Source organism: Passer montanus, unplaced genomic scaffold (assembly GCF_014805655.1).
Source record: "Passer montanus isolate IOZ18808 unplaced genomic scaffold, ASM1480565v1 scaffold29, whole genome shotgun sequence".
Lineage (NCBI taxonomy): Eukaryota > Metazoa > Chordata > Aves > Passeriformes > Passeridae > Passer > Passer montanus.
The window spans coordinates 9553516-9575672 of record NW_024367596.1 but is presented as its reverse complement, the minus strand read 5'-3'; the positions used below and the strand labels follow the sequence as shown (position 1 = coordinate 9575672).

The window sequence follows — 22157 nt, the reverse complement described above, 5'->3', positions numbered from 1 at the left end:
AGGCTGCAGTAGATGTGCAGAAGAATGCTAAAGGTTCTCATCGCCCCAAAAGCTGGAGGACCACGTGGTTGCTGAGACCATGGGTGCCAACAGAGGACATCTTAGCATGCCCACTGGATGATGGGATGCTCTGTGGTGATGAGTGTTCTCTCTCTGCTGACAGGGCAAGCACAGCTGAACCGTTCCAGTAGGATGGACAGCTTTCAGAGTGCCAAAGTGGGGTGAGGTGAACCCTGAATCCCGCCTTCACCAGCTGTTACAGCAGAACACACCCTGCCCATGCAGCTCTTGGAAGCTGGGAAGTAAAAAGTTACAATCTAGAATCCCTCTTTCAGCTACAGTGCTGGAGGCAGCACACTGCTGCTTCTCTGTTATATTAGTTTGAAATATTTTGGTTATGAGTCTTCCTCTCCTTTTCCTCTGGTGGGAAATGAAGGGTGACTTCACTGATTGCTTTGTTGCCACCTGTGGCTGTCACCCACTAAGGAACCTGCAGAGAGATGTGGCAGCACTGCTCTGTTTGTGCACAGCCTGGGAGCGTGACTTTTAGGGAACAGCAAAACCCTCCACACAACATTTTCCAGGAGATGGTACATATGACCTCAGACTCCTTTTGAAGCTTTTATAAAGTCACGGCTGTTAAATCACGATGTTTAACCTTGCACTTGCTCCATTTTGGAGGTGTTTAATGGCTTCTTCACAAAAGTGTTGTACAAATGAGGTGAGCAGATTTAAGTCTGTAATCACTCTGCCTCACCACGTTTGGCTGTGGCGTGGGACAGGTAAGGGATGCTGTATTTTCCCTGGAGAAAGATTGAGACACTGAAGCAGTGCTGAAGCATTCTATGCCTGTGTGGACAAGCAGGGCAGCTCCCTCCTTCCACAACTTCCAGAATTTACACCAGATACATCCATACACTGGATGAACAGAGAACAGACTTCATCAGTCTCCCCTCCTCATGATGGGAAGCAGAGGGGTAGACTCTGCTCTGTGGTGACAGGACCCAAGGGAATGGCCTGAAGCTGTGTGCTGAGGGCTCAGGTTGGGTATCGTGAAAAGGTTCTCTCCACAGAGGGTGTTTGGGCACCGACCAGCCTCCCCAGGGAGGTGGTGATGGCACCAAGCCTGGCAGAGCTCCAAAGGCGTTTGGATCAGGCTCTCAGGCACATGGTGTGACTCCTGGGGATGGTGTGTGCAGGGCCAGCAGCTGGGCTCGATGATCCTCGGCTCCCTTCCAGCTCAGGGTGTTCCGTGACGCGCAGAGCCGCGGGCCAGGCCCGTCGCGAGCCGGAACGGAGGTTCCCGGCGCGGATTCCCGGGACGCGGCTTCCCCGCGGCGGGCCGGTCCCTTCCCGTGGTTCCGGGCGGACACGCAGCGGCTCCGCCCGCGCCCCGCTGGCGTCGGCGGGAGCGGGGCGGGGCCGGGAGCGGCGGCGGGGCCGGGCTCTCGGGGCTCTCCGGGCTCGCCGGGCTGGGCTGCGGAGCGGCGGCGGCGCGCGGGTAGGGGGCGTCCGGCGGGAGCGGGGGGCTGCGGGTGCAGGGCACGGGGAGCGGAGCGGTGCCCGTCTCGGGAGCGGAGGTGTCGAGCGCGTCCGGGCTGGCGGCACATGAGGGCACCGCGCTGCCCTGCGGAGCCGCTCAGGGTCCCGCCCCGGCCACTCTCCCGGCGTGGTGGCCGTGGCACGGGCTGGGGGCTTCGGGCGGCGCTGGCCGGGCGGGACGCGGAGCGCTGGCTTTGGGCAGGGGGGCAGTGTCTGCTGCGGTGGTCGTGCTACGCTCCGTCCCCTTTGTGGGGGCTCGGGCAGGGGCCGGGGCTCGGCCGTGATCCTCCAGGCGGCAGCTGAGAGAGGATAGAGGCAGATCCCTGGGAAACTTCTGTGGTGCACCTTGGAGCGCGGGGGCTCCGGGGACATCCCCCCGGCGGGGACACAGTCAGGGCCTAGGGAGGACAGAGAGGACAGAGGTGGCCCTGGCTGCGGCCGAGCGAGGTGTGACCCAGCTGCTGCGTCGGCACTCGTCCTCTCTAACCCGCTTTTTGTGTCCACCGAAGTCCTGGCTGCACTGATTAATGGTTTTGTAATGGGACTTAAAGTCCTCAGGAATTCGGAGAGCTGTGGTGCTCCTCTGTAGTCCTGACTCGCTGTGGAGGGTGCAGGATGCTGCAGGTGGCCTTGTCTGTGTCCCCTGCTGCAGCAGGACCCTGGCAAAGGTTGGGGCGGTCAGAAACAGGTAATGCCAGGTTTCCATCTACAGGACCCCAGGGTCTGAGGACAGCAACTCTATTTGGGTTTGAAATTCAGATGAGAAATACCCACACATTATTTCCTGAAGAAATTTGCCGTCCATACACAGTTATTAAAATTCCTGATTTTGAAGTTTCTCGCTGTGAGGTCTGGGTTGTAACACTCTTGAAATCACTGTACCAAGAGCCACAAACAATAACTGTTGTCGTAAGGAATTGGTATTGGTGTGTAAACCTGCTAAAGGAGGTTTACACCTCTAGACTCAAAAAGCTCTGTTGCTAATCCCTAAAAACAAAACCGTGCAGAAGTCAGGTCAGAATGGCCACCTATTCTCACACTTTATTGTCCCTGAAAGTATCTTTTCTGGTTTTCTGCATAAACCCTATTTCTGCTGCTTCACTCTCGCAGCAGAGGCTGTCGCATGTCGAGACACTCAGTGCCTGGAGGTTATGGTATACCCAGAAGGGCTGTGAATTCACAGAGGTCTTGACAGGAGTTTCTCTATTTATGTGTAGCACTTAGCAACACTATCTAGGTGACCACACAGAGCTGTTTTCAGTTGTGGTTAGGCAGAGTTATCTTCAGCCATTTGGGACATTGTTGGTGAGAAGCAGCATCTTCCCATCAATTGCAGGACACGGGTACCAGAGCTTCTCCTTGAGAGAATGTTATCAGCCTGCCCGGACCAGCAGGGGATGCAAGGCCTGGGGGATTGCTTTAGCAGCCATAGCAAAGGTGTGGATGCTGTTGGACCGATGTGTGGCACTGGCTGGATGGGAATCCCTTTTATGTGTTCCTGTGGCTTTTAACACACTGTGGGACAGCTGCTTTTGTTGATCTTGATCCAAAGTAGCTGGAGCAGCCTGTGCTTTACAAGTGGACGGGACTGTGCCAGATCCTGCAGTAACCTTTTTAAGGGGCTCAAGGGCTTGAGCATCCAGGTAGAGCAGATGCTGACTGTGGGGAGCGTCGCAGTCTGTCTGGAGGGGAGCAGGCTGGGTCATAGCCAGCAGCACTCTGTTTCCAGGCAGATGCTCTGAGTCTGGAGACTGGGACAGAGCTGGGCCTGGCAAGCCTGGGCTGGGCATGAAGTTGCCTTGGAGATTGGGCAAGTTTTTTAAGCACTGATAGAAGAGAGATCCATGATGAGTCTTCTGTCATTAACCTCTCCCAGGTCTCTGTGTCTCCACAGAGCTCCATGGGGATACATACCAGCAAGGTTAATTGGAGACTGGGTGTTGCAGGTGATGGAGAACTGGGGGAAAAGGATTCTCTTCGATCTATGGTCAGGGAATGCAGAGGAATGTAGGGTCACTTTGGTACCTTATAGCCTGGCAAGGGCCTTATCTGAAGTGACAGGACTTCTGCCTTTTCCCTGAGGCTCTTGCTTACATGCTGTCCATGTGTCAAGGCAATTCTCTGCAGACAGCTGGCAGAGTGCAAAGTTTAGTAGTGTTGTCTGCAGATGAGTCAGCAGAAGAGAAATATCTTGTTCCTGTAAAGTGCAATGATCTTGTAGGCAAAGCAGCACATGACAGTCACATCTGACTGTGCCAACGCCTCCCAAGTTCAGAGGGACAGCCTTGAAGCAGGCAGTGCCACCCAGGGAGCTGTGGGTGTCCCAGGGCCTCGCTGGTCCAGCTGCCAGTCTTCTGCTTTGGGTCCCTGCTGGGAATTGCAGCAGCCTTGGGCTGGAGCATTTACTGAGTTTTCAGTTTAAGTAGCAGCATTTGTTTTGCTTCACAGGTGAATCTGCAAGTGAAAAGCAGCAGAAGTGGCAGAAGTAATCCTGCTACTGATGTAAGTTTGCAGTTAATATTCTCCAAGAAGTTCTTCAGGACATCAGAAAGAAAGGCAGATGGTCCAGGTCCTCGTGCCATCAGTGTGCTTAGGGTGCAGAAAGATCTGACCTGCTTCTCTGGTGTAGTGTGATGCTGGAGTTCTCTGACACGACAAAGACTGAAAAATGGCAGCACTGTCCGTAAAGATGCAGACAGTGAGGCAAAGCTTTGGCTAAGCAGGAAGATTTGCTGACCTCTTCCACCTGCCAGAGGTGTCAGCTTTGGTGTTGTGGTTAAATTCCAGCTCAGTGATGGTGTAGTTAACTGACACTAAGGGAGAAGTTTTAAATTCCTTCCCTACCTATATTTTTGTTTTCCTTTCTAGTAATCAATGCTTGTCCTCTTTCCTCTCCCAGAAGTGTCTGTGTTTCAGTGGGATTCAGTGATTCCCTGACAGGAAAAGCAACTCTTTTCCCATCTGGCAGTCAACTGCTCCTTGCAGAGCCTATGCAGGTCTCTCTCTCGATGAGTTAGCTGGCAGGCAATGCAAGGCCTTTCTTTGATACAGGATACACCAAAAAAATAAGTTTAAGAAGAAAAGCCCTGAGTGTTTTATAAAGTGGTGCAGGGATTGTGATATGCCCATGGCTTTTCCAAAGGGGGCACTTCCAGCTTTGCTCCTTTGGAGCAGTATCTTGTATTCAGCCATGAACTCAATAATGCAGGAGGGTGACACCTTAAAATAGAACAATGTTAATATTTTACAGCAAGGCTCTTTCTTCTGGTTATGCTTGGTTTCTATCTTGAAGTGTTCAGATTGAGCTTTGAGAGTTATCTTCTCTTTCCTCTTCCCCATCTGCTGCAAATGTAATTAATTTTAGAACAGGCAGTGTTTTATGGATTTGAGGAAGCAAAGCCGTGTCCTCATGTGTTAAACTCAGCTACAGATGCTGGATCCCACTGTTGATAATTAATTGTTTGGGATGCTATTTTTGTCACTTGGGTCAAAATGAAGCATTCTAAGATTAGTAGGTTTATTGCAGTAAGGTGTATTCCCCGTTTTTTATGAAGCCAAGCGTGGTGATGGGAGGACTTCCCAGAAATGCACCATCCACAGGACAGGTTTTAGAGTTCTGAATAGTGGTAAAATTATTGTTTCATTTCTGCATTAATTTGAGTAATTAACAGAGCTGTGTCACTCATGAGGTGTCCGGACACTGCAGAGGCTCCTTCAGCAACATCTCACCTGTCAGTCACAGCAGACAGAGCATATTTATCCCACCCATGAAGCTGGTTTCTCACTTGGTACATGGGGTAGAGCTGCTGCTGTGTGGCTGATGTTGTCTCACCACTCCTGCTAATTTAATGCACAGCGAATAATACAATCTACCAAGTTGGAATCTATTCACTTAAGCTGTTATTTGCCATTGTTTAACTGTGTATACCCTGAGAAATGGAAAAGTTAGGGTGGATGGCTGGGTGTGGGAGGAGCTGGAAGAAGCTGTTGGAGTTTTCTCCTGAGCTGGGACAGTGCTGCCCTGTACTGTAACCTGCAGTTCTTTCCTGGCCATGAGATCTGCACCCAGCAGCAAGGGACTGGTGATATTTCAGCAGACTGCCCTTGTGTGCAGTGAAATCTGGTTGCTCTGATGGGCCACGCTGATGGGGGAAGAGCTTCACCTGGTTGTGTGTGGGGCTGCTGTGTCTCTGCTTCAGCACCAAAGCCTCTGCTTTTGATGTTTTGCTGGGCAGTGGTTCAGAATGTCTGCATTCAGCACATTAACAGATCTTCGTTCTCTCCCAAGGGAAGGAAAGAAAGTGGTCAGAGACCAACAGGTGACTTGAAGCACAGTGAAATTATTTTAACCAAATAACAAGAAAATCGGCTGCTGTTTCCCCCACAGCATTTCCATTCTGGGGTTACTTGAACCAGAGACAGATATTTGCTGCTTTTGTTGAACCTCATGGTTTCTGCTAGGATTAGGGTGGCAAATGACTGACGCAGAGTGTGCTTGCAAGATGACACCTTGCAAAATGTAAGAATGATTTGTGTCATACCCTGTGTTTTCACAGAGGCACTCTGGAAGCTGCTGCATTTATCGCACAGATCTCACCTGAAAGTCAAACGCTTGCTTAAATGTTTGAAGACTTGGACCTGAGGGTTCTAAACTTTTTTTGCCTGAGGTCATGTTTGCACTCTCCCATATGTTTGTTCTCAGGAAATAGTGATTTAATTACTGGAATGGGGGAAACGGCAAGCTTGACTCACAATGAGTGCTGGATGGGTCACACAGTTCTGGAATGTCCTTGTGGCTGCTCTTCACTGTCACTTTTATCTTCTCCGCAATATTTTTTTGTCTCCCTTCTGACCTGAGATTCTCTTTCCTGTTCTTAGTACATTGAGGTAGTAAGCAGAGCAACCAGGGATACTTACATGTATGTAGCCCCAAACCAGTTCAGGTGTGTCTGACCCTGAAACTGCCCATAAGGTATCATCATACTGGTGTTCAGTGGGGAGGGAGAGATATTTGCATCTCGTTAAACTGCATTTGACTTGGTTCTTTGGAGCATTCCTTAACCTTGAGTCATGTGTGCTTGAGTAAGTCCGATCACTAAATCTGCTATTAACAGCTCTTTCACAAAACACACCCTCTTGGCCGCCAAAGAGCAGAGCTTTGCCAGTGGCCCTTGGAGGGCAGTCACAGCTCATCACGCAGCTCATCCCAAGCAGAACACTCAGCAGAGCCCCTCTGCTGCAGAAAAAGGTGATATTCAGAGGGGTATCTGCTCTTTGTCACACCTTGCACTTGCCCCACCTAACATTCCAGCACGCCCACTGCGTGTGGGTGGGGAGACGTTTTAAATTCCACACCACTCTTATTATTAGGGAGTTGAAGCACACACCTTGGGATGGTTAAGGATGCTTGCTGGGCGGAGGGGTCATGCTGCTCTCGGGAACAGCAGGCCAGGAGTGCCATGTGCTGCCTGGAGAGGTGAACACTTCAAGACAACAAGAGAGATAATGCTGTTTTTTAGTTTTTGCAAGTCTAGCACCCATTTCTAACTCCTGCAGCAGCTGGAAAGGGAATATTCACTGCCATGCCTTCCTATAAATCCCTATTTTTGCTTCAGCTGTGTGAAGCTGAAGTTACTAATACTCCAGGCCCTTTGGAGAGGTACAGTGACTCCCAAAGCACAGATAACTTCCTTCTTTATAACTGTCACCGTTTCTGTCCCAAATTGGTGGTATGTCTGTCTGTTCATCAGAGAAGCAGTTCAGCTGAACCACCACTAATTGCAAACTAGTACATAAAGGGCCAGAAGTGTGGCCTGATGTGGTGTCAGCAGCTGCTTCACCATCTGCTGAGTCACCACTGCGGTGGGGACAAGGGACAAGAGGGGGAACACACACGTGGCAGCTGTCCCAAGGTGGGCTGTCTCCACTGGGGAGCTGCAGCTTGTTCTTACACAAACAGCAAAGCAAACTGCAAGCATATTTAAAGTCATTTAAGTTGCAAGCCCTTCCCTTGCCTTTATCCTTGTGCACAGACCTGTCCTCTCTTCTGGACTGTACAGGGATGCAGCACACCCACCAGCTGCCCTTGGGGATGTAAAGGGTGAAGAATCCAAATGAGAGCTGGACTAAATGTGGGCTAAATGTGAACTGGGCATGCCATAATCCTTAGGTTGCCTTTTAGATGTGAAAATAGCATTATTAACCTCGTAGTAATGATTTATAATTCGCATTTGCAACTCTTTTTTCAGTGTCTCTCCAGCCAGCTGACTGCTGCACACTTCTCTCTGCAGAACAGCTCTGAGTTGCATTAAATGATTCAGTATTCCCACCAGGCACTGTTTGTCAAGCCTTGGCAGCTGATGCCAAATACAACTGGCTAAGCCCCTTGTGAGGTGGCTGTGTCTTTGCACTGACCTTCTGTACACTGTGCCTGCTGTTGACTGATTCTGTTTTGGAAGAACTGAGAAATATCTCTTTTCTTTTTTTTCTTTTTTCCCTCTCCTTCATTTTGTTCCAGTTCTTTCTGGACGTGCTTGGCAAGATGGAGCCGCCGACCTCGTCCAGGCTGAATTCCCGAAAGAGAAGAAAAGATGGATCAGGCCCTAATGGGGCAACAGAGCTGGATGGAATCCCTCCAAAAATGTCCCGACGCTCACTCGTAAGTAAGCACAGATAAGAGTTTTGGGAGCCTGTGAGTTGAGGACACTGAGCTGTAGCAGCAGAAAAATACAGGTGGTGGTTTATCTGTGGACAGAGAAAACAAGGCGGTGGGCAGGGGATAAGAAGCAAATGACAGTAGCTCTCCTACTTGCAAATCCAGTTTGGAATCTTCCTTTGTTCATACTAATAACATACTTACAACGTGGGCTTAAATTAGGTCTGAGGCAAGCATTGCTAAGCTGCTTTTGTGGTGTGTCCAGCTTGTCACTTAAGCTGAGCCAAAGAGGCATGCATTTAGATAGCCATAGAGAAGCAGGCATTTCTCACAGGTGGGTTTTAAGTGACCCACTGGGAGGGAGGAATACTCAGGAGAAGCACATAACTGCAGGAGGGTCTGAAGCCTGTAAGCACCTGCAGAAGTGATCTGTTGAATCCACACTCTGACACATGGGGAAGATCACTGTTCATTTGATTTTCTTGGTCTGCAGAGAGACCACATTTATGTTGCTGGTTCTTTGGGAGTGCCCAGAAAAAAAAACACAACAAACAACCAAAAGGATTTCTTTTCTAGATCAACCTTGGGATGGTTTTAACTAGCTAAAGCCAGTGGAATCTTTTCTGAAGGGGATCTGATCCAGTTAATGCTACTGAAAAGGGCTGTCTTTTACTTGTCCTTGCCACAAGATTGCGACAATTGGCTTTTTATAGTTCTTCTCTGCCCTCTTCCTGGAGCTGTCCTGTGCATCACGTGTGCTCTAGATGTTCTTTTCTTATCTTTGTCAAAAGCCAGCTACCATCCCTGCCACATCATACCAGGGTCATGGTCCTTGGCAGAATGTGGTGATGTGTTGCAATCTTCCTCCTCGATGACAACATTTTGCTCTTCAGGAGGGCTTCAGCCCTGTCACAGAGCATTGACAGTGGTGATGAAGTAAGAGCTGCACCAGCACTGAGAACTGGGGAGGCTAGAGCTGTTGTGTGACTTATTCCACAGAACATTTATGTCCTTCACTGTTGCCAAAACCCATCCTGTCCCTCTTAAAGATCTCATGTATTTCAGTAAGGAAAGAGAACTGTGCAGGTTGTTTATTATTCTGTGGGAGTCACTTGCTCTTCAAGTTGCTGTCTGTCCTCTGTTAGAAATAAAGCATTGGCAAACAGCACAAGACAAGTAATACCAGCCACTTTCTAAGTGTCCTGCCTGGTTTTTAGCCACAGGGCAAACTCAGTTCTCTTGGTGAAAGATTTCTTTTTTTTCTTCTTTCTGCTAAAGTTTTGTTTATTTTAGCAAGAGTAATAGTGTTGCCTAACTGTGAGATTACCTTGAAGCCTTTTCCCCTCCCAACTAAGCAGCTGTTGTCAGAATGTTCCCCTGAAGCAGCAGGGCTCAGCAGCAGATGGTGGTTAACAAACCTGCTGACACATAAGCCTGTTGTATTGTGCACATCAGGTTGAGTTTTGACCCTCACTGACCCTGCAGGGGAAGGGCAAGATTCTGCCAGGACCTTTTAAGGATATGCTGTGTTCCTCTGAGAATTTTGATAGGGCTTTTTTGTGCTTTTATTCCTAACTTCAACTAAACTGCCAAGAATCTGGTTCTATAGGGAAAGCCTAGACTTAATGGTGATGAGAGGAGAGACCTGCAGGCCTTATCTGACAGTAAGGATCCTGGTAGAGGAGGTGCTGTGTGAGATGTGGAGCCCTCAGTAACTTAAAGGAGCTGTTCAGCAGTAGCAGCTTGTTTGCATGTCGTGGTCAGTGGTTGTTTTCCTGAGCCTTTCTCTATAAGCACTCTAATAAGGATTGACACTGGCCAGAATAGCAGTGGTTTTTCTGGTTGCAGTGGTGCTGGACGCTGCCAGGATTCTGCAGTGGGACAGGAAGCCAGAGAGGAAACTGCAGATTAGCCTTTTCAGCTTGAAGGTATTATTGTAATGATTTGCAAGCTTGTTTCCTAGTGTTCTGATTCAGGAACAAGATGTCCATTGCAGCCCTACACCTTCCAGCTAGAAGGAAATTGAGTTGTTTATTTTGTAATGGGAAGGGCAGATGTTTCATTTCCATTCAGAGCAGACCAGAAATGATGGCTGGACTTCAGCTGTTGATTAAATGTACTGCTGTTGTCAAGCTAGCAGGGTGGAGGGGTTTTCTTGCAGCAGTTGGAGTTATTCTGCCACAGATCAAGGTGAGTCACTCACTTGTATGGCTCAGAAATGGTGACAACACACACGTTCCCTCTGAGTTAGTGTTGCACTTGGTATTGCTCTGCTCGTTCATACTCAAATCAAGGAGCTGTTACAGTTTGTACATCACAGCACACTCAGGCACAGCAGAGTGAGTGTTGGTCTTGCCAGAGTGGGCACAGCTGGAGCTGTGACAGTGAGGTTTGAAGCTTGGCTTGTGCTGCTGTGAACTGCTGTTTGTTTGTCAAAAGTCTGAGTTTAGCAGCTGCAGCTCTGACCCTCTGATTTTCTTTCTCCAGTAGAAACTAAACTCTACTTTTCTCTCTCTCTCTCTTCTCTAAACTCAGGCTAATCAGCCTGCAAGGCTGTTTTGTGGTTTTACACTAATTAGTCTTTTAGTACATATGTCTGAATTGTGCAGAGGCAGTCACCTGGTGGCTAGGACACTGTGATGGCAGTGCTGCCACTATGAACTGCACTCCCTTTGGCACTCTCACAGTGAAACTCTCCTCCCCCTCTAGGGACTGCGGGAGCCAGCTCCGTTCTCAGATGAAGTGGAGATCGACTACAGCAAGCCATACATCAGAGTGACCTATGAAGAAGCCATGAGAGGGACCCCTTGTAAGTAAGAGCACAGACTGGAAGGGGATTGTATAAATGTTGAGTTTGGGGGGTGTGGGTATCACGGGGATATCTCTGAGACCAAACCAGCCTTGTGTGTTTGACCAGGTTTATAGCCAATGACTGAGTGAGTGCTTTGGTGATTAGATAACTGTTTCCATGGGAAATTGGGCCTGTGAGTACACCTGAAATTCGAGTATGTATGTGTGAGGAGATTACAGATATTTGTTTTAAACTCTAGCTGAGCAACTGACAGCCACAGAACTGCACACTTTCTGTACTACTTTGTCTGAGATAGCTTAAAGTTAAGCACTTTAAAAGTCATATGTTTTAAAAGTCCTATTTTCTGAAACTTGAAAGGGGCAAGTAAAACCAGTTTATATCCTTGTCCAGACTGCCTAATTCTAGCCTGGATTTGAGTTAAGTCCGTGTCATTAAACACCAGAGGCCAGCCCCACAACAAGAATGTGTCCTTTTATTCTCTAAACCAGGCTGGGAGAAACACTCTTCTCTTTGCAAGTCCACAGGGGAGTCAGAGGCACAAGTGACTCCTGAAGGATGACGGCCCTCTCCTGCCAAACAGAGTGTGCAAACAGTGCTGTCTCACCTGGCCTCTCTGTTGTGGCTACAGAGACAATAAAAATGCTGCACTTCTATCTACCTGACTGCTGAGAGATGCGCCAGCTCAGATAGAGACCTGGCTGTGGTTTCCTGCCAGAGGTTCCAGTGTATTTCAGAGTCTGCATTAATTTCCCAGCTGAAAATCTCCAGAGTCTGCACAATGGTCTCTGATTCAGCAGTGGTGGCTCTCCTGCCTGCCGAGACTAAAATACAGTGCACACTTCCTTGTGTCTGTGCTCAGGAACTGTAGCTGCTGCAGGTACAGAGGAAAGATAAGGATGTTCCAGCCACTTTCCAGAATGTGGATGAACATTCATAAAGGTCTAATAGGACCAGTCCTCATCTCGCATACAGAAATCTTTTGCAGTCACAGATCTCCAAATCCTTGGCTCTTCAGAGCCTCCTGGCATCTTCAGATTGAGGTCTTAGAACCACCAAAAATTATTGTAAGAGGCTGTCCTCAAACTGATTCCTCTGCTTAGCTTGAACTTAACAACCCTGACCTTTGCATCAACTCCTCTTGCTGCCTCCCAGTCTCTGTCTCTGGGTACCTCCAGGGCTCTGCCCAGACCAATGGGGTCTCAGCTTCCTGTTAGGTCTCCCCTCTGCCCTCTCTTCACTGCAGCTTTGGTGTGCCTCTGCTCACCACTCCTCTGAGTCTGTCTGTCTGAACTGAGCTAAGAGAGCAGCAGGCTGTTCCCAAGTGTGTCACAGACAAAGACCGTGGCTTTTGATTATTAGCAGCAAGAGGACTGTGGTCCTGTGTGGTCCCAAGATCAGAAGCCTCCCACTATTACATGGCAGTGCTAGACTGTCTCACTTTACCTCTGTGCTGACCTCAAAGAACTGAGCTGCAATTTCCCTGGCAGAGGTGACCTGAGGAAGGGTTTGTTCCTCCTCTACCTCCTCATTATTATTATTGTTGTTGTTATTATCATTATTCTTATTATTAATGGGTTTAGCTGATAATGACAATGAATCAGCAAAATTTTGTCTGCTTTTCTTTGACAGACTCAGCTGTGTTTTTGAATAAAGCCAAACATTGCATGTTTCTGGGGGAGCTGATGCTGCTGGTCCCTCAACCAGACTATGGCAGCAGGCTGCAGAGGGGCATGCTGTAAAGGTCTTGAGATGCCATCCTGGCAGACAGGAGGAAATCAGGCACCTGTGAAACATTTGGGCCAGTTCCCCTCTGGTATCTCACTGCTGTGCAAAAAGTTAATTCTGCATTTGGATTTCCATAGAAGGGAAATGTTCAGGGTTTGCTTTTCCCTTGGTCTCCCCTTCACCTTGTTTGGGTGATACATGGTAGGCTCTCAGTCTGCCTTTGTATGTGGCTGTATTTCAGCTCTGTGCTCAGATGCATTTGTTTCCACATGGGAAGGCAGAGAGCCAGGCATTTATCTTCACAGCTCTATCCGGATTATGGTGCTGCATTCTTTAACACCTCCATGACTTTCAGAAGGTCCTCAAATGTGAGTAAGAGCAGCAGCTGCTCCTCCAGGAAGGCGTATTCACAGCTGTGTCTCTGTTCCTTTGGCACAGTGGATCGCCCTGTCAGAGTTTATGCTGATGGAATATTTGACTTGTTCCACTCTGGACATGCCCGGGCCTTGATGCAAGCAAAGAACCTCTTCCCAAACACATACCTCATTGTTGGAGGTAAGGAGTGACCTTGTTGACTTTTGCTGTTGCAGGAGTACAGTTGAGCTCTGTCTGTGGTTGTGCATACTGGGGTTCTGTCTTTGTGGCCTCAGTGACTCTCACTGCAGACACTTGTCCCAAATGTTGCTGGAGTCCTATTGCAAAACGTTGAGGGCTGGATATGTCTGCAGCAAGATACCAAATGAGTGCTTTAAGGAAAAGATTTTTGATTTTACTGTTTTAGTTTGACGCCTCTATTTTGTGACAGGTACAGGTGAGTTGCACATCTGAGTATCAAAATATATTAGGGATAGCTGAGCATCTACTTTTGACTCATAAATGAGACAGCTAAAGTGTGAGTCCCTCCATGGCTGTGGTGTTCACCTGTATTGCCCTGCAAGTCACTCCCCAGCTCCAGTTTCCTGCTGGAGATTGCTTAGTGCCAAACAGATCCCACTGGGAGCATGGAGATCACAGTGCTTTCCTGGGCATGTGCCTGGACACCTGGAAGTCAGTTAGGCCTTCCTTCTCGAAATAGGAGCTCCCCATTTTGTCTTGTTAGGTCATAAGTCTTTAGATGATGCCAGAAATGTCCTGCTGAGTGCCTGAATGGATCTTGCAGAGGTTTCAGCCAGGCTCCTTCAAGAATGTAACAGGAAAAAAGATACCCCTTTTCTGGCTGCCACAGTACATGGGCCCCTGCCCAGGCAGTGCCTCTGCTCGTCCCTCCACCCACGCTGAGGACACATCAGGCTGTGCATGTTGTCCATCAGGAGCTGACCCTGGTCAGGCTGCATAATGATGCTGAAGTATGAGAACTGAAAATACCTTTAACCAGTTTTCTCAACTCCCAATGTCTTCATGAAACAAAATGAAATTCTGATCCTGCCATAGAACGATTATAACATCCTTGGGTTATTTGTTTCCTTATCACAGTTTCAGTCATTGCTGAGAGCATTTTAATAGTGGTGTGCCTGCACTTCTTGTGTGCTACAGTAGTGTCTGGAAGGGATAGAGAGAGAGAAGAGCTGAAGCAGTTGCTCCAACCTACAAACTGCCCTGAGCTTAGAAATCTTAAAGGCTGAAAGACATCCCCATGTACATAAACACTACAACAAACAGGAAAATAGCTTCAGGTCAAACTACTGACATGTTAAAGTAGCAAGGAGTGTAATGACGTTCTGTGCCTCTGGGAGACTGGTGAGAAGGACAATGAACTTGCACCAGGACTGAGACAGGAGGCCACATCCCAGGAGACCATTAGCTCCAAGCAGGGAACAGTCTCCCCCACTCTTTATCATCTGTTTGTCTGGAATGTAAATAAATCAAATACCAGTGAGACTGGTAATGCCTTGTTTACTTTTGAGTCTGATAATCAAATAGAACTCCTTCTTCAGTATCTTACATTGCAGATTATGAGGAGTTGTCTCATAGAACATAATAATTAAGCTTGATTTCCTGTGAACTCCCCCTTTGTTTTAATGTAAACTTTTTAAGAACTAGACTGTGGTATGGCATTTTATGAAATCAGAAGTTCAGGCTATAAGTTTCTTCATATTCCAAGCCTGAGATATCCATTGCTTTAAACGTGGAGTTCTGACCAGCAGACCCCCCAGGTGCCATTTGTTATAGAGGAGTGGTCTTCTGTGTTTTCTTGATAAGTGTTAAAAGCTCTGGAGACCTTAAAGCCTTGGGGTGTGGGTCCCCAACTTGGGCAGAAATTCTCCAAACAGCCTGCCCAGAATTGCTCAGGAGTTTAGTGCCCTGCAGGGCTCCCTGTTCCTGATGTTTTGTGGCTGGAAGAGCTGGGTTTGAAACACCAGCCTCTGTCAGCTGCTGGCACTGTCAGGTTCAGCAGAGTGTGGGCAAGGTCCTTTTAGGGTAAATCAGCGGGGTAAGTGCCTCAGACTCAGTGTTCTCTGCCTCTTTCTCCAGTCTGCAGTGATGAGCTGACCCACAACTTCAAGGGTTTCACGGTAATGAACGAAAACGAGCGCTACGATGCTGTGCAGCACTGTCGCTATGTGGACGAGGTGGTGAGAAATGCACCCTGGACCCTCACACCCGAGTTCCTGGCAGAGCACAGGGTAATTTGTGACATCTGATCTGTTTGGAATTTCGATTAGCCTCTCTGTTTATAGCAGGAATTCATCTTTGGGGGTGACCTCTGCCTGAACAAACTGTTTCTGTTGAAGCTCCGTAAATATAGAATGAACTGGGTTATGGGAATTGAGTGGGTTTCTTGGGAGTGTAGAAGCATTTGCTGAGCTGGCATGCAATGTTAAAAGAATGTAGAGATTGTGAAATAATGAAAAAGGTTCTCTCTATTTCAGGAGAAGTTGGTGCTGGTTACAGATAGGTGTGAAGTGCAGTAGAGAGAGGAATACATGGGTTGGAAGTTTCTGGGGGGTGTGTGGTCCAACTCCCTGCTTTCAGCTGGAGCAGCTTAGATATACATCAGCTTCCCTGCCTCAGGAGACCTGACAAGCTGTCTTGAAAGCCTTTTATCAGTTGGTGAGATAAAGTGAGAGGAATCTCTTAACATCTGCTGAACAGCTTTGGGAGGTGAAGGAGTCTCCAGGGGAGCATGCTTAGTTTACCGTTGTTGTCGTTAACAAGCCATTTCTCTGTGGAGCTTAAAGCAGCTGTGTCTGTATTCCCAGCCTTTTCTTTCCTCTCTGTCATGTGCTTAAAATTCACAGGCAATTGCCACTGAGCACTTGGGACTCTGTGTTGTGTTGTAACTGAGGGAACGTCTTGCTGTTCTCTCTCACACCCCTGAGTGGAGGTGTTGAGCTGAAAGTTAGCATCTTTTCTACAGCAACAGGAGATCTGTATGTTCCAGATAAGATGTTGACTTGGTTTTTTAATTTTCAGATCGACTTTGTTGCACATGATGACATCCCATACTCTTCTGCTGGCAGTGATGATGTCTATAAGCATATAAAAGAAGCAGGTGGGTCTCCCTCAAATTCTCCAGGGCTTCCTACCAAAAATCTTCTGTAGTTTCTCTTGTATCTCTGTAATGCAAAATTATGCCCCTCTAGGAAAAACGTCTGCCCAGGAACCTCTGGTGGCAGGAAGAAGCAGCTCCAGGCCCTGACTCATAACACTAGGACTGTTCCATGGCCCAGCATTAATTCCTAATTTCAATCTAGTTATTTTGATTGAATTAACAGCAACCTCTTGAAAACATATTCCAGTTTGGCTTAGAGATTCTTATAAATGGAGAAGCTCATGAACTTAGCAGAGGGACACCTGTAGCTGTTTGCTGTTGAATTCACTGGGGATGCAGCTATTTTATATCTATCCAGACTCAGCCATCAGAATGTTATATTTCCATCCATTAAAATGTAGGACCCCTTGTTCTGTCTTTGTCCCCACACTATTCTGTATGCAGTCAGTATTTAAACCAGCTAAAGTGAAGACCTTTTCATTAGAATACCTGGTATTTTGACAGGGTTTTGACATGTTTTCGTCTTACTTAGGCATCCCAGTAAGGATGGCTCTGGTATTGTACATTTAAGGACAAAGATGTGAGAACAGTTAGCAACAGTGAGCTCTTGACAGAAGTTGTGTCGTGACAGAGGTGGCAGCAGCTTTTTGCCTGTGTCTTATTCAAGCTGTCCTGGGTCCTTTTCCCCAACTTCAGGCATGTTTGCACCGACCCAGAGGACCGAGGGCATCTCCACATCCGACATCATCACGCGCATCGTGCGGGACTACGACGTCTACGCCAGGCGGAACCTGCAGCGGGGCTACACGGCCAAGGAGCTCAACGTCAGCTTCATAAACGTGAGTCCAAGTGGCTCTCACCACACGCTGCAGGAGCCAGACTCTTGCCAAGTGTGAAGGGAGTCTTGTCTAGTGATAGCACAGTCCTGCCATGTGCCAGTGAAAGGGCTGTCTGAGAGCTAAGCGTTGGTACCAAACCAGCGTCCTTGGAGTAAAAATTAAGACTTCCACCCCTGAAATCACCTCAGGGACCCAGTCCGAGGAACTGGGGGTTGCTAATGCTGCTCTCTTGTCAGAGATGTCTTGATGATGTCTTACCTATTGAAAGAGCTGGAGAGAGGGTGTGTGGCAAAATGTATGTTTTCCTGAATGAAGAGTGACTTGTTCTTGACAGCAGCTGCTGTCTCATCTCTCTCCTCTTCCCCCAGCCACCTCCTTAGGGTAGAGTCATTTGTTAGGATAAAATCTGATGCTGTCTCCACTGCACTGTTCCCTTCCTGGAGCTGCAGGAGCAGCAGTGCTTGGGTAGGACAGAAGGATATGCCCTGTTCCTGTGCTGTGCAGCTCTAGCCCTCAGAAAGAATGCATGGCAGAAGACATTTTTGATGCTGGAAGTAAAGTCGTAAACATTTTTTTTTATCATTCAGATACTGTGCCTGTGAACAACAATGAAACAGGAGAGGTAACGGCTGCTTGGCCTCTCTTTGGCACATAACTCTGCCTCTGTTTAAAAACACCCAGCAGAAAGACTGGTGCTGTTGTGATATGCAGAGACCTACAGCAAGTCACTCGAATCTAATCTATGTGCTGTATAAATATTTCCCTCTTCCATGCACTCCTATTAGATAGTGCTTATCTCTGGCTTTAGTCTTGCTTTGTGTACTGTGCCAGTGCCTGCTACAGAGTGTCTCACAGTCCCACTGTGTCTGCCATGTAGTCTAGGAAAGAAGTGTCATGGAAGTGAAGGAGAAGTGTCACCAGACTAATGGAGATGCTGAGTCTCAAGCAGCAGTTCAGTGTAGTAACAGAGCAGAGATGGTCTCCACTCAAATCTGGTGAGCTGTATTCTGATCCACCACTCTCTGTGCAGGAGAAAAAATACCACCTCCAGGAACGTGTGGATAAGGTGAAAAAGAGGGTGAAGGATGTGGAGGAGAAGTCAAAGGAATTTGTCCAGAAAGTGGAAGAGAAGAGTATTGATCTCATTCAGAAGTGGGAAGAGAAGTCCCGGGAGTTCATCGGCAATTTCCTGGAGATGTTTGGCCCAGAAGGTGCATTGGTAAGGAGTTGCTCTGGGAAAAGGGGGAAAAGGAACTTTGGAGACATTAACAGACATTGTAGGGCTTCTAGAAAGTCTGCAGAGGAGAGGTTTGGCGTTTGTTGCAGTGCTCAGTGTGCTGCCAGTCTCCAGACAAATTGTCCCAGGCTTGGGCATCCTGTTTTCAGGGAGTACTCACGATTGCCAACAAGATAATGAAAGTTACATTGTAGAGTGAGAAAACTCCCCTGTCCCATGAGCTGGCCTGTAAACTCCAGTTTGTGCCCTGCTGACCAGTGAGCTCCCAAGGGTATGGTGGTCACTTTGTCATTGGCCTAAGATGAGTCTGAAGCTACTTGTTTATTCCAGGCTTTCCTGCACTGTTGGGTGAATGTCACAGGTATTTCATGTTAGAGGTGCTTGAAAATGAGTGGTGATTGCACTGTGTGCAGCTTCCAAAGCCCAGAAATGCTGGGGCTTTTTCTGCTTTTAAATACCATGTGAAGGGGCACAACTCAAAATGCTGCACAGGCTGTAAGCAGTGTCCATTTCCATGACTGTAACCCATGCTAACTGTCCTCCTGCTTCCCTCACCAGAAGCACATGCTGAAGGAGGGCAAGGGCCGGATGCTGCAGGCCATCAGCCCAAAGCAGAGTCCCAGCAGCAGCCCCACGCACGAGCGCTCCCCATCTCCCTCCTTCCGCTGGCCCTTTTCCACCAAGACTCCTCCTTCCTCCCCTGCCAACCGCTCCAGGAACGAGTCTGCAGTCACCTATGACATCAGTGAGGATGAAGAGGATTAACCTACCTGCCAGGATTTGCTGCGGACCGCTAATCGCTGAATCCTAAGTCCAGACCCACTGGGGAACTCTAAATGAGCAAGAGAGCCATAGGAACAGGGCTGATGGTGAGCACAGGGCCTTGGAGGCACCTGTTGCTCTTAGCAAGGGCTGCTGCCTGGAAGCACATTCAAACCTCCTCTCCCTTCTCCCTAAATCCCCTTTTTATTGTTTACGTTTTAGCGGTTTCCAGGGTGAAGATGGTTTTTATATTTTAAGAAAATATTTGTTAAAAGGGCAAGGAATAGCACTCAAGCGTGGCTTTTCTTTTGGTTTCTTTTCCCTTGTCGAACCTCCAGGAAAGAGGGAGAGTGGGAAGACCCATCTGTCTCTTCTTTCCTTCAGCTCCTCTGTGTTATCCCCCCCACCCCCAGGCAGTATCTGTGCCACTGCCAAACGAAAGACCCCTCGGTTCCTCAACCAGCATGACCTCGAGAGCATGCACGAAGCAGTGGTGTAATGAGGCTTCTAGGAAATGGAGACATCCCTGCTGGGCTGGAGCTGATAGGAATCTATCCAGCAGATCCTGTAGTGCTTGCATGCCTCTTACCTGAGCTTCCCAGCGTGTCACAGTGAGGACGTGCTGGGCAGGGGGTACCAGCTTGGCACGCAGGAGTTACACCGGGAAGGACTTGCAGCACTGTAGAGTGGCACACCCCGTAAAGTGCACAGCATTCACAGCTCCAAACACTAGAGGGGCTGCAGGGGAAAGGCCTTTCCAGCTAATCTTAACAAGACTGCTAAATCCTGAGCTAAAATTGAGCCCTCAGTTGCTGTTGGAGAGAAGAGAATGAATCTTTGCTTCAGGGCATTTGCTGTCATGCATTTCCTTGGGTGTGTGAGAGCCCAGGTAGGAAATTAATGTGTCTAGTCTTTTGAGAAGTTCCTTGTTCCAGTCTGTGGTGTGTTACACGTTTTAGTGTCTGTCCAAATGGTCCCTCAGCACTGTGCTCTGTGTGTTTGTCTGTGTTTCAGTTGCTGTGCTGCAGGGGCTGGAGGACTCCTTCACACTGGTGCCATGAAGTCGCTGCTCTAAGGACACAGCAGCCAGTTTGCTGCTGATGTCAGTGTGTGCAGCTGGACAGATGAAGGGCCCCAGTTCTGTGTGAGTTACCTGGCTTGTGCAGTACATGCACAAATCCATGTCTGCTCACTCTGCTCCATGAGGCAGGATGGAAGGAGCATCAGAGAGTGCTGCAGCTTTTTGAAGTTATTTAAACACATAGTGCTCGTTTGAGTCCATGGTCCAAGTTGTGCCTGCTGTTGTGTCTGTGATACACACTGAGCTTTGTGGCCTGTGGCTCCCCAAGGGGACTTGCCCTCCTCATGGCTGAGCAGAGCAGGTTGGTGCACCCTGTCCTGCAGCCAGCACTGGAGAAACTGGCCTTGCTGTCATGTAGCTGTGGAGCTTTTCTGCCATGGTTTGCCTCTGATACCCACTGTCTCTGGGTGAAGCTGCTGGGCTGAGTTGCCTGTATCCTGTGGTGCTGGGAACAGAGGACAGCTCAGAGCCTTGTCAGCAATGCTGCTGGGAGGTCTCCAGAGCAGGATGTGAGGCTTGGGGAGCAGCACGTGCAAGGAAGAAACCCATCAAGTGCTGCCACAAGCTCTGCACACTGTGATGCTTCCAGAGCACGTGGTGGCTCTGTGATAGGAACAGGCTGTAGCTTCTTTCCAACTTTTGTCTTGATGATCTTTTGTCACGCTGCCCAAAGGGCTTGACAGAGGTTATGTGCTTCTCTTGAAGCCAGAACCAGTATGGGAAAGGGTATTTTGGGGATCACTAATCTGCCTCTTGGACCTCTTTCAGCAGGGATGTGCACAGCTGTGGAGCATGGCTGGCTGCCATGGATTTTAAACTGTAAGGAGCAAATAACAGTCACGAGGTAGAAGCCAGTTGTTAATCCTCTGGTTTATGAGTGGTAGAACACTTCCTTTTATCACCCACATTGTCTCTTCCCTCATCTTCCCTTCCTACCCTTCCCTCACTATGGATGTTGCCGTTGCTTCCCTGAGCCAGATCACAAAGGCCAGGCTGCTTTAGAGCCTTACTACTGTTTTAAATACAAGTTATGCAACAGTGTTCTCTAAGTTTGGGTATCCATGATGTTCTGGATTGTGGCTTGTTCTGCAGAGACCTTAACATACTTGGTCTCTCTGCAAAATCTGGGGTGCTTGGTAAGAAGCCAGCCATGGTTTTACATGTAGCTTGGAATAACAGAGCTGTTTCTTGTAACCAATAATCTCTGCTTCCTCCTTGCACTGAAATTAAATTGGACACTGAAATCCTAGTCTAGTCCTTTTTTTTCCTTTGTTTTGTTTTCTCCTGGATTGCTGGACCATTCTTCTGCACCACTGTCATGTTTTATCAGGAGTAGGTAAGAGCTTGATCTTTCAGCAAAACATGAGCCAAGTTCCCTGGGATCATCTCATTCCCACAGATGAACCCAGTACTGCTGCTTCAGGGCTGTTCTGCACACCTGTAAGCCATCCCTCACTCTTCAAAAGAAGCATCCAGAAGAGGCATGAAGTAAAAGGTGCAGTGGAAAAACAAAAGTTTACTAGCATGCAGTGAAGAACCCTGAGGAATTTGATGCTGCCAAATCTAGAGGTATCTACTCATGTGAAACAGCCCTGTTTCACTTCCTCTGTTGATCTGGAGTGTGAGCCCCTGGGAAAGAATTTTCTGATGGTAAAGAACAGCAACAGAACAGAATTGAGACGACATACCAGGGATGGTGGTAGAAGCAAGAGCATTGGAGAATGCTGCAATATTTTTTAACATGTGATCTGCTCATTTGAAACCATGGTCTGAATTGTGCTTCTGGCATCTGTAATGAACACTTGGGGTCAAAAGATTACCCAGTGGTTTCTGCAAATTGTCATTGCTCCTGATGTCCATCCCCGTGTCTAGAGCAGAAACAGCTGCTGGACCAAGGCTGGTGAAGGCAGCATTGACCAATTGCCACTGTTACAAAGGTGCTTCAAGGCTCCTTCCTTTGCCTGGCACCTGTATGGCAGGTGTGGATGCTCCGTGTGTGCTTTCAGGAGCA

At 48.2% G+C, this 22157-nt stretch overlaps 1 protein-coding gene across 2 annotated transcripts; it reads left to right on the top strand.

Annotated features, from left to right (window-relative positions):
* The first annotated feature begins 1358 nt into the window (after positions 1-1358).
* PCYT1A (phosphate cytidylyltransferase 1, choline, alpha) lies at positions 1359-21395 on the top strand. Of its 2 annotated transcripts, XM_039713869.1 has the most exons (10): positions 1423-1501; positions 3991-4044; positions 8060-8200; positions 10907-11006; positions 13173-13289; positions 15207-15358; positions 16149-16227; positions 16924-17066; positions 18097-18285; positions 18862-21395. In XM_039713869.1, exons 3-10 carry the CDS (start codon positions 8084-8086, stop codon positions 19066-19068), a joined length of 1104 nt encoding a protein of 367 aa, XP_039569803.1. In that variant the 5' UTR covers positions 1423-1501; positions 3991-4044; positions 8060-8083; the 3' UTR covers positions 19069-21395. The 2 variants fall into 2 exon arrangements, with proteins under 2 accessions (XP_039569804.1, XP_039569803.1); XM_039713870.1 differs by lacking the exon at positions 3991-4044 and having other exon boundaries at positions 1359-1501.
* The last annotated feature ends 762 nt before the right edge of the window (positions 21396-22157 follow it).